The 12,766-nt window shown below is 35.7% G+C and overlaps 1 protein-coding gene across 1 annotated transcript in view; it reads left to right on the top strand.

The window, feature by feature from the left end:
• The first annotated feature begins 6,257 nt into the window (after window positions 1-6,257).
• LOC140143635 (probable ATP-dependent DNA helicase HFM1) overlaps window positions 6,258-12,766 on the top strand; it is a 62,019-nt gene continuing 55,510 nt past the window's right edge. Inside the window, 4 exon segments of the mRNA XM_072165450.1 lie at window positions 6,258-6,313; window positions 10,686-10,825; window positions 11,702-11,933; window positions 12,391-12,731. Coding sequence (XP_072021551.1) covers window positions 6,258-6,313; window positions 10,686-10,825; window positions 11,702-11,933; window positions 12,391-12,731 — 769 coding nt within the window.

Genomic DNA, 12,766 nt, shown 5'->3' with positions numbered 1-12,766 from the left:
ACATAATGTTTATGTCCAAAAAATAATTCTTGCAGATTTAATTCGTCTAGCAAAAATCTCGTCAATTTTGAATTACGTTCTGGTGTACCAGAACGAAATTACAACAGTGGCCTATGGAGCAGTGTAATACACATAGTCATGCATAACTCGCATAATGCAAAATCGGAATCAACTGAAATTTTGGGAATAAGATTTTTGGGGGGATATCTACCATGTCTACTAAAAATGTCATAAAAAGATGATACTAGGATCACGAAATACTCCTTTAAAGGGGCATTTCGTGATCCACAGCCTCATCCCCACTTTTCCCAAAAAAGTTGAGATTTTTACACCACTGGATACCTCTGGCTACATAATGTTTATGTACCAAATATTTCTTCGTTAAGCAAAAATATCGCCAAATTTGAATTTCGTTCTGGTGCACCAGAACGAAATTACAACACATTGTCTATGGAGCAGTGTAATACACATAATCATGCATAACTCGCAAACGCAAAATCGGAATCAACTGAAATTTTGGAAATAAGCTTTTTTCGTGGATATCTACTGAAAAATGTCATAAAAAGAGGATGCTAGGATCACGAAATCCTCCTTTAAGATAGATGTCATTTATGCGTCGGACCCCTATAGCCTGATCATGCAAACGAAAAAAGAAAGAAAGGAAATAAAGAAAGAAAGGGAAAGAAAAAACGAAATCCAAAGAAATCAAGATGAACTGAACAAATCTAATTGATAGAAATAAATTGATTGTTTCAAACTGTTCATTATGTGCAGCAACATCCAAAAACAAAACAGGGTTCAAAAGACAAAGCAGCTTTCTTTGAGTCTATGCTAAGAAATTTAAAAAAAATTTTAAATGGCACCATTAAGTTAAATGGAAAGCCAAATTTTGAATTTTCTCAAAAGTTTATCATTCCCACGATATTTAAGGCGGTGACTGTCTTTCTATCAAGTCATAAAAACGCCAGACAACATGCCTAATTAAGATGGTGGTTGTTTATTTCCATTTATTATACTATTGTTATAGTAACAATACAATAGTCTGAATAGCATGAGAGATCCGTAATGGATATTTGTGCTCTGCACGTGACTTGTGCGTGCATGGTGTGGTCGGTATTTGGATTGGCTGAAGTGTTTACACATAGGCCATGGTCGCACTACACATGAGAGAGTTGCACATCACAATCATTGAAGTAACATGGGCTTGATTTTAGTTTCAGTTGGAATGTGATTTTTTGAAATATAAAGAAAGCTTTAATTCGAGCTTCAGTTAAAATGAATTCAACAAGATTGGATGTTGTTATCCATTAAAATCATACAAAAGTCCAGAAATGGTTTTTGTACTCAATAAGAGCCCACCGGTTTTCTTAATTTGGATAACCGAGACATGGATCCGAGTTCGGATTCTATGTTGTATATTAATGTATGCACACTTGCATGAGATATCCGAGAGGATATACGTGCGGTTTGATTTCACGGAATATATATGTTTATAGGCCAAGTTCTATGCATGTAGGCTTTTTAGTAATATGGTACGAAAGACCAGAGATGGTAGTCGTATATAAATATTATGAGCTTACAATAGCTTTCGCACGTACGAGAGATCCGAGATGGATATTTGTACTGCTATACTTGGTCTTTTATTAATGTACAGAAAAGGTACATAGATTCGACATGTCGAATTTATTTATGTTGAATTCTAAGCATGGGTCATAAGAAAAATCTAGACCTACATATACAGGCAACTGACGAAGGAAAAGATTCCAGAAACGTGTTATTGCTTAACAGCCTGCATACAGCTGGCAAAACACGTCTTGCTAGCTGTATGCTTTCTAGCAACGGTTTTCAGACTGTCCTAAATTGAATAAAATAAAGTTGATTACCGTTATGAGTGGGAACTTTGTAACAGCTCTAGAGGCGAGAGATTGCATTAGGGCTTTAGCGGTTTACCGATCTTTCTAGCCCTGCGGGGCCTATATAAAACAAACTCACTTGGAGTGTTTAGTCGTCGTATGGGAGTCGCCGGCCTCGGGCCTGCCGGCCCTGCGGCCTTGCTGTTTTTAGTGTTAATTTACAATTTTTAGTCTGCTGACGCAGACATTTTTACTAAAAGACAGCGAAGTGTTCAATTGGTTGAGTAGAAGATTGTTTTGGAAATTTGGAAAGAATTTGAATGTTTTGAAAGATTTCGAAACAAAATAGACAATTTTATATGCATGTCTGAAGTAATACTACTAAGTTTCGAGAGATATGAGTAGTATTAGATCTCTTCAACATGGCCATATAAAGCTATACTACTATTCTAATTCAGAAGATAAAAGTAGTATATTTTGGGAAACACGTATAGTTTCCTTAGACACGTTGAGAAAGTAGTGTTTTGATATGTATAATATATGTATCATAAAATGTTTCGTTTTATTAGTTTCACAAGGTGAGACATATTTCGGATATTTTCTTTCATATTTATATCCCTTTGTGGTTTTGATTTTGGACTGGATTCAGGTTCTGACCAAGGATCCGTTATTCTCTTAATATTGCTAGCTGTATGCTTTCTAGCAACGGTTTTCAGAATGTCCTAAATTGGATAAAATCAAGTTGATTACCGTTATGAGTGGGAACTTTGTAACAGCTCTAGAGGCGAGAGATTGCATTAGGGCTTTAGCGGTTTACCGATCTTTCTAGCCCTGCGGGGCCTATATAAAACAAACTCACTTGGAGTGTTTAGTTGTCGTATGGGTAAAACGTATTTGCATAAAATAATCACTTGGACCTCAGAATTATAGAACGAAACTTCATTTCATGATATAGTCATTTATGGCATATTCACTTAACATTTTTCAGAACGATCATTTTATTTTTGATACGCGGGTAACAAAATTATTAGCCAAATTGACTTAACGCGGCTGTGTACTCAAGACGTTGTTTCTTTCGCAAAATTGAGCTTTTTTGATATGTGTTACTTTGTTATGTTTTTATAAATACAAGGAAAGAAAATCCAGATTTATAAACTCCAACTGCGCTATTTTATGGATTTTATTTCACTATTTCATTCGTGTTTGCAATTTTAAAAGAGAGAAAATCTTTGTTGTATCAGCGGGGTGACACGCGCGCAACAACGCATCGCGATGCGTATCGCGCAATTTGTTAACGCACAGATACGCTACGCATACGCGACGCTTATCTGCATGCGTGGCGCATCCTTTGGAAACACTAATTTCAAGTGGTCAAATGGCTCCGTTTTAGCTGATAAAATGTGGGTTTTTTCAAGTTCTTTTCCTTGATTTGAATATCAAGTTATGAATGGATTTCGCTCAAACTTCTCAACGGGCTGTGGATTTACCCGATGTTCACATAATATAAGGTAGAAAAACGAAAACTGCCGCATTCTCTTGTGAGATTCGATGAAAGGGCAAAATGTGACCACTTTAAACTTTAACGGCCATTATTTCAATGTTCATTTTCTCGGTAAAATGACGATTTAGGTACATGATAACTCAATAAATACAGCATCTATAGGTAAGCAAATATGATCATCGTAAAAAGCATGATCGACTCAAGAAACGGTTTTCTCATTTTTTATATTTTGGTCTATTTCCGATTTTAGGCATCATTTTGTGCAAATAGGCGTTTGTGAATTTTAAAAGTTCAATTTGATGCCTTATATGGTCAATATCTCAAAAACTAAGGCCAATATCAAAAAAATAAAAAACCGTTTTTGGAATGGACCTCAAGATTGAGCTAAAAACAAAATAAAATATTTTGGAAAGAGTGTTTTTTTGTTATGATGTACCTAACAAATATTGCCAAAAACTCACTTTTTGTGATTTTCTTCATAATTGTTGTTTTTACCCCAAATCTGTATTTATATTAAGATTTATTGATGTCTTGCCTTTATAAAAATGTATACTTTTATATGTCTTGCGCGAATAATTACAAAGTTATTGCACTTTTACTACATGCATGTCTGAGAGTACACAGCCACCTTAATGGCCTCTAGAGTCCACAAACTTTGGTGGAATTCAATCGTTTTACATATGATGAGAGATCATGCAAACGTCTTTCTAACGGTAATAATTTCATTTTGATTGAAGGACATTCAAAGACATATATGGTGCTTTATCTTTGGATTCGTGGGTAACGCCAATTCATTTAAGCTATCATAACTTGTCCCCTGGTATGACTTGCTAGTAAAGGCCTATTATGCACAAAGAGAGCACATTGGACGTGACATGATATGCTCCATCAATAACGTGATTTCCTTTATTAATGACATTTTATAGTGGAAAGTTAACATAGAGAGAATTTTGTCCCGCTTTCGCTGGAATTGACCATATATGTAAGATTTTTTTTAAAAACAAAAATGCATAAACATCAAAAAATCATACATCAAATATATCAAAATTCATTAAAAGTATTTACATTTCTTTGTTTTATACAATTTTCGTAACACTTGTAGAAATATATACATTGTATATTAAATTAATTAAGAACACAGACAAAATACATCATTCATTAAAAGACATAAAAGTTAAAACATTTGGTTCATTATTTACATTTCTCATTAAAACGAACAGAAAACTTTCCTGATTAATAATATTTTACGATCGTACGTCAAGAGGCATATGGCACTTTTGCGTGTCTGTTTACGGTACCCTACCATTGATTGGACCCACACCATACCCGGCGCTTTCGCGTAAGTCATTCATTACATAATGGGTTGAAGGAGTCACACTTTATACAATCACGCGGCCGCGTGGCCCGGAGACTTGTCAAGCAATCGATCCGGTACGGGTGTGTTCTGGGACGAATATATGCGTGCTACTGCCTAGTCACCGTAGGCTACCATTGCATTGATTGAACCCATGTCACGCCCGGCGCTTTCGGGTACTAGTGACAGCTAATACTCGCGGTGAAGAAAGGTGGTGAAAGTCGGCACAGCATTATCGCAAAGCTGCTGCAGGCATTTGTTTTGCTTGTGCGCATTTGTCTTTGAGAAATTTGCTAAATTTTTATTTTCCATTAGTGTCATGTCAAAGAAGATCAATTCGGCAACATAAAGATGGGATAAAATTATAAATTACAAGCCATCATATTTTTGGCCATATCAATATTAGGCCCTATATAAATTTTATACTTTATAGGCCATAAATAATTGAATACTAAATTATATAGCCTATTATAAAGTACTAATAAGGTAACATAATTCTAATAACAATAATATAATAATAATTAATATAATAATAATAATAATAATAATAATATAATAAAAATAATTAATAGGCTTAAAATAAAATAAAATAGAAATGAAATGAAATAAAATAAAATAGGCCTAAGTAAAACAAAATAACAAATCAAAAACATAATGAATATCAATCTTTAGTGAAGCACATTTAATATATCGTAATAATATAGGCCTATTAAATTCAATCGAACCGGAGAGTCCATCAACATACTATTTGCTTTTGTAAAAAAAAAAAAAAAAAGCGCAGTGATTTATAGTGCGCTACGCACAGGCGCAACGCCTAGACGTTGATCCACAAGCCTCAGCACACTTTACAGGTTGTCGCTGACCACTACGGCCCCACATCATTCCATAAACCATTAAACAACAATTCAGGGACTTTGCTGCTTCAAGAGCGCACACCCTAGACATTCCACAAATAACCTTCGCAACCAGGATCAGCTGGACCCGCTGGACCCAGTACACGCTGGACCCAGTACCGGTACTGCAAACACAGACAATCAACACTCAAAAGTCAACCAATACTATACACATACAATACCACCCCACTGTACCGCCGGGAGTTAAGCGATCGATCGTGCATCATCAATCAACAGCAGCACATTACCCGCGGTTTAAAAAGGGGCGAAAGTGCACAGGTGCGAAATTGAAAGGGGCGAAAGTGCACGGGTCCGAAATTGAAAGGGTGCGAACCGTCCTGTTTCCATATAATCCATGACCATGTAATCACACAGACATGACAGAGTATGCGGCCACACAAATGGCAAGTTTGACATGGCACCAACCATGCTGACGTGAACATGTGAACCGCTTTAATTGAATTTGCTATTTCGAATTCTCACGTAAATATTCTGAGAGCGATTAGGTGAACTTGAACATCATCGTACTCAGCAATAGATATATATATATGAGCATGATGAGTGCAATGAATGTCTGAAATGACATGATCATGATGTCGTCAATTTTGTCAAATGATGACCCACTTGGAATTGGATCCTTGTTCTGTGAAACAAGCATGACTGGTGGTGACAACAGACACTACAAGAGCCCAATCGCCAACAAAGCAACCGTGTAAGTTCGTGAAACATGCATCATAATTCCATAAATGATAATAAATTCATAATACATGCAAATCAGACATAAATGCTGCATGCATTTCTGTAACGTCATGCACATGATGCATGCATGAACGTCATGTCCATGACGTGTAAGCTTAATTTAATTAGGTATATAACCATGATAAAAGGCGAATTAATGTGTCATGAAATCACATCATTTTATACACCACTCCCAAGACCGACAGGACGAGAAGAGGACACGATGACGACCAACACAACAGTTTCAAATTTACACCACCAAATTGGACCCCTTCACCAACGCATTCTTCCCTCCATCAAGCATGAGCAGTGGAACTATCTTCAACAAGACTGCATCAACCAGCCTTCCAAGACCACATTTAACATTGTTTAAACAGAGCATCACCCCCACCTCCTATTAAAATGCCCCTGCAGTATCCTACGGAGGCATTTTTTTTGGAGGACAACCAACCAAATACCAAGTACTAACCGGTATGATTGGTATCAAATTAAAGCCCTTGAGTTTTAAGAACATACTGCAGTTACTGTCCGTTTTCCTATACACAATACACAGTGCTCTCACCATTGACGCGTGACCTGTACAAATGATGTATGTTGGGAGAATGGACACTTGCCTAGTTAACATCACTGTGTGAAAAATAACCAGCCAATATTTTATTTATTCTCCAAAATTTCTAGCAAATATATTTCTCTAACATGACCTAAAATTACAGCTAGGGTAGATGTTCAGAAATAGTCGCACTTTTGTAAAATATGAGTGAGGGCAAGGCATAGCTAGCCAACTCCCGTGTTAATTGAATGGAGATCTCAGATTTGACCGAAAATATTGGTATCGGACCGCTCACTTCTGAAGGATGCCACAAAAAAAACCGGTAAAAGCTACATTTAAATGATTCTAAATAGGTTCTAGAAAATAAAGTTTTGTAACATGTCCTAAATTTTTAGCTAATTTAGATGTTTGGAGAGGGTCGCACTTTTGTATTTTAGGAAGGATATGTAAGCGACAGATAACACCAAAAATATGAAGAAATTATTTCAAACCGTGTTAAGTCAACAATCATTATGTTGCTCATTTTGAAGAATGCTGGTTAACAAAAAGCAGGTCTTTGTCTCATTTCGTGAACAAAAGTACACATACCATTGTTTCCTTTCGTTTCCTTTAATCGGTTACCCAACTGAAGCTATAAATACCAGCTTTATTGCGATGTCGCACATTGAAAACAGACACTTGTGCACAACCAGAGAAGATCTGATTTAATCAGTTGAGCTGCTTCAATGAGTGTTATCTTGGTTTAATAGCTTTTAATGGGGTTTAATCCTGCAAAGGTCGAGATGAGTTCTACCATTTTGACAGCACATTCCGTAACAAAGTTACATCTTGATTTGAAAGTTATTATACTTGGTTCTCTGACATGCTGGGTTGATTGGATGAACAAATTTGTTCATCCTATCAACATGATCATCATCAACCAAGAGAACTAAGACTATAGAAAAATTACTTAATTCGTGTACATCGTGGAACATACTCTTTTTGTGGCTGTACGTAGTAAGCTGTTGTACGCAGATAACCTCGCAATATGGATGCATAGAGTAGGTTCAGTAGCGCGCGTTGTACGCTCGTGTATTAGCATGATTAGTCGCGGAGTAACAAGCGTAGTTGAATGTTCCACGATGTATATGAATTTAATAATTTTTCTATAACCTATATAATAACTTTCATACCTATGTGCAGGCCTTCATTTTTGAAAATTGCAGGAGCTCTTTTAATCATTCTCCTGAATTTACTAAGGTTCTCAACAAGGAGCTCAATCTTTTAATATCTGTAAAAAAAACCATATGGATTCAAGTAGTGAGAAGCTCAGTAAATCATCCTGGAATGTTGTTAGCTAATTAGAGCTGTAGGAGCTCTGGTGCAATCGAGCGACCTCAAAAATGAAGGCCTGATGTGACTTTGTGTACCGGTTTTTGTTTTAAAATATGCAGTTCTGATGCCTTCTACTAGGAATGTGACAAACATTTATCATATCTTCTGCTCTAGGGGCTACTCCAGCTAGCATGGCTCAGTTGGCTAGAGCGTTGTGCTAGCATTACGAAGGTCGCCAGTTCAAATCCAGCCTGATGCACTGTTTTTGTTGCTTTTTCAACGTGTACTGGCTGCTCTGGGGAAAGATTAAAATTTGTACAGGGAATGTGATATGGTTTCCAAAGTTTGTGGGGTGGTTAATAAGCCTAATATCTAAATTCACTCGCCAGATTTTTTGATAAAGTGTTTATTTTTGAGAAAAATCATTTTTTCTATTTTTAAATTAGGGAAATCTAGAAACACCCATAACTTAAAATAGAAACACTTAATTAAAAAAAGCTGGCGAGAAAAGTTTCTAAATTTAATAACCTTTCATATGACACCTTGTTTGTTAAAATTGGCCCTATGGTTACCTCAGACAATAATTATGAAATTGGGTCATTCAGTGTTTCTAGATCAAATCAAGAAAATTTGAGCAAGTACTAACATTACCTTCAAATATCCCCTTTATTACTGGCCAATATATAGGAAAAAAGTCATTAATATTATTTGGTAACATTTTTGTAATAAAAAGATCCAAAAAGCAGTTCTATAAAGGGGATAGAAAGGAGAAAAAATAATATTTAAACATAGTATCTATTTCCAAACTTTTACCAATTTTAGTGAACGAGGCTTAGTGTCAAAACCACTTTATGTGCAAAGTCAATGGGGTTTCCTAATGAAAAAAAATGGCATAACTCAAAAATGCTTTGTTGGCAAAAATTTGGCAGGCAAGTTTTTCTCGCCCAACTACACATCCTGTATCATTTTAAACTACCGGGTAAATCTGTGCATGACACCGTAGCCGATGTTTCTACCTTAAAGTGGATAATCTAATCTTCCCGGCAGTTATTACTAGTACGGTACTACTAGTATTATTTTATTTCAGCATTTGAGTAGTATAAAATAACATTTTGAGTACCGGTATAAAATTTGAAATTTGAAGGAAATCATATTATGTCAGGCCTGTCGGCAAACCGTTCCGATTTAATCGGACTCGTTCCGATTTTTGAGGTCAAAGGTCACAAAAATCTGAAAAATCTGATTTTTGAAAATGCAAACAAAAAAAAATAATAATTTTTTTTTTTCAAAGTTTTAGCGACTTTGGAGAACCACTAGACCTATTCTGAAGTGCTAGGATCATAAGGATCATACACAGTTAAAAAAAAAAAATTGTACAAAAATTACAAAAAAATTACAGTTTGTTATTTTTAATAATCAAACCATTACCGTAACCAATATTTACCTCTTCATGTAGCACATATGTGACCCCTCGGCACAACTGAGCCCTGAAGTCGCCAATCATCATTTTTCAGGCATGAGAATTTTCAGTTTAAAAACTGAATTCAGTTTTTTTTTATAGTCAAAATTTCCGCAACTTTATTTAATTTCAGCCTGTTTTTGGTACTTTTTGCCCAATTTCACGCGCATTTTCAGTTTTTTCAGTTTTTTTTAGGAAAGTGCAGTCTCATGCCTGATTTTTGAGATATTCAACCAAAATATTCTGCTTGAAATTAGCTTTAAAATGATGTATATCATCATCATGTCTATAGTACTTGACATTTAAGTAGTGAAAATCAATAAAACAGTCAATAAATCCTTTGTTTCCTATTGTTTATTGTTAAGTTCGATGGAGCATATCTCAATAGTGGCACTGGCGACATCCGGGCTCAGTTGTGCCGAGGAGTCACATATTATAAATGCATAGAAAACCAATGCATCTATAATTATGTGATACATGAAGAGGTAAACAATGGTTAATGGTTTATAACAAACTGTAATTTGTTCGTGTTTTTTTTTTCAAATTTGTTTTCAAATTACCTGTGAATAATCCTAGCACTTCAGAATAGGGCCAGTGGTTCTCTAAAGTTGCCCAAAACTGAATTTTTTTAATTTAATTTAAAAAAATTTAATTTAATTTTTTTTTTCCAACCTTAAATAACAAGTAATTTAGGGTCTATAACTTCTTCTTTTTTCCAAAGTTTCGCTTCTCGCTTCACTCTAATTAGACACCGACCTTAGTTCCAAAGGTTGGCAAGTATGCGTCGTTACCGTGAGCGTGTGCTTCGCTCGCACCCTGTACAGATTTTTATTTTTACAATGTTGGCATGTATGTTATGTCAGAAATCCACATGCAGGCATCAACATTTGAGGAATGATTGTGGACCATCCTCCTAATCAAAATATTGGGAGGGGTTGTTTTTTTGTTGTTTCCCAATTACATGAAATCTTAAAAATCAGCAAGACTTGATGTCGTAATTTGAATTTTTTGTTTCTTATTCAGGAGACCGTTTACAAGTTCCATGGTTTCCAACATTCCTGCACCACCTTGCCTAGATGATATTGCCAGCTCACAAGCACTAAGAACTAATGATTGTGATGACATTTCAGCTTCACAATTGATTGCAAACAGCAGATTTAAAGGTAAGATTTTGTGATTTTCCTTTCATTACACCGTTGTTGTGTTCAGTTTTTTATAATGTTTGTTTCAGTCCTGATTTACAGAAATATAAGGTACCAGTAAATTTGCCAATTGCTGGAAAATTGTCAAATTAACAATTTAAAAAAATAGGATAAATTTTTGAAAAAGCAATCTTCTTGAAATTATTTAGCGTCACTGAAATGCTGAATGATTTGAAGTGGATCTTGATGTTTAAAGTTTCCACAATCTTTGTAGATATTGTCTGGCAGGAACACCTAACCTAACCAGACCTCATGCAACATTTACACAAACAAACTTAAGTTTTTTCCCATGGACAATATCAAAGCCTGGAATTACTTGCCCCATGGCATATATGGAATTCAACAAAACTAACCAGTTTTAAGACAGAACTCATCAAATTCTTGGACAATCAACTCATAGCCCAGAATATTAGGTCAACCTCTGATGTGATGCAGTATAACCTGCTTAATCGGAGTAAAGCATCCAGATTCAGATCCCTACTCTTTTTGAATATGACTGGCGATCCAGTTACATAATACTGTATATGGCTCTCTTTACACCTGTAGGACTGAATGCTTAACTCCCCTCCAAAGGATGCCATAGGGCCTACTTTCATGGTTCATTTACCCAATTCTAAATGTACCATGGAGAGAGTGGAACTTCAGGGGAACTTGGAAGTCATTGATATAATTTTGCCAATTCTATTTTCGAAGCCAATAATCCAGCAAGTTTAATTCTACCATAAGTACCATCTGTGTTTAAAAAAAGCTTAGATTCCCAAGATCTCCACCCCAGGACCCTACCTGTATTTTCATGTTGGTTGATCATATTTGTGTACAATTTATTTATAATTTCAGAACCAAAAGGCATCTTAAAAAGAAAACAAAGTGATGGCAACATACACCAGCAATCACAAAGCTCATCGTTTTTCTCAAGTGTTGATAATGATCTCCTAGATGTGGGATTTCCTGGAATGTCACAAGATCTGATCAATAAAAGTCAATATGAAGACTATGCACCTGGCAGCCAAAGATTATCTCAGGTTGATGATGCTGATGCCATGGTTATTCCAAATTCACAGCCGCCAAGGTGAGTACTGTATTCCACCTTAGGTTGCATGAAATTAAGTGTTGGTTCTCTCCCAAAGGATTTTCATTGAAGGAGTGAGTTTTTTTTTCTTCTTCTTCTTCAATGTAAAATAGCATTGTTAGTACTTTTTGGTCTTTTCTAACAATGCGCAACATTTTTTTTCTTCAAATGTTAAACCCCCTAGAGGACCACAAAAGACTTGAAGTTGGTTCGTTGTTCTCTACTTAACTAAAATGTAGATGTAAGAAGTTTTCATAAACCATTCAAAATATTTTTAAAAAATCTAAAAGAAAAATCTGTCTAATCCTAGAAATTAAGTCATGAATTAGCACCCTAAGCACAATAAATTTTCAGATTCCCCCTCCTCCTTTTCCTAAAACCACAAGTGGGTGAAAAATACCAAGCTCATTATAACCTGTTTTCATGTATAAATTTCCTTTTGTTCACACATTAACAGAAGTTCTGGTCAGAGATTCATACCCTCATTTACATCAAAGAAGTTCAGGAAAATGTACCAATCGCAAACACCATCATCATCACAGGCATCAGCAAGTCACAATCTTAGTGTTTTATCTCAGACTGCCATCCATACTCCTGCTGCTATACAACACCATTCAAGTGTCATGTCTCAGTCTGCCATCCATACTCCTGCTGCTGCACCTCAACCCCGCCATTCAAGTGTTATGTCTCGGCCTGCCATCCATACTCCTGCTGCTGCTGCTACACCTATACAACCTCACCATGTTCCATATCATCAACAAATGGTAGCTGATACACCCAACACATTGAATATACCAAGTAAGTAACTGGGCATGAACTGAAGTATTTTGTAG

The sequence above is a fragment of the Amphiura filiformis genome, unplaced genomic scaffold (genome assembly GCF_039555335.1).
Source record: "Amphiura filiformis unplaced genomic scaffold, Afil_fr2py scaffold_25, whole genome shotgun sequence".
Taxonomy (NCBI): Eukaryota; Metazoa; Echinodermata; class Ophiuroidea; order Amphilepidida; family Amphiuridae; genus Amphiura; species Amphiura filiformis.
Note: the sequence above shows the minus strand (reverse complement) of the source record. Positions and strands in the feature narration are given on the sequence as shown.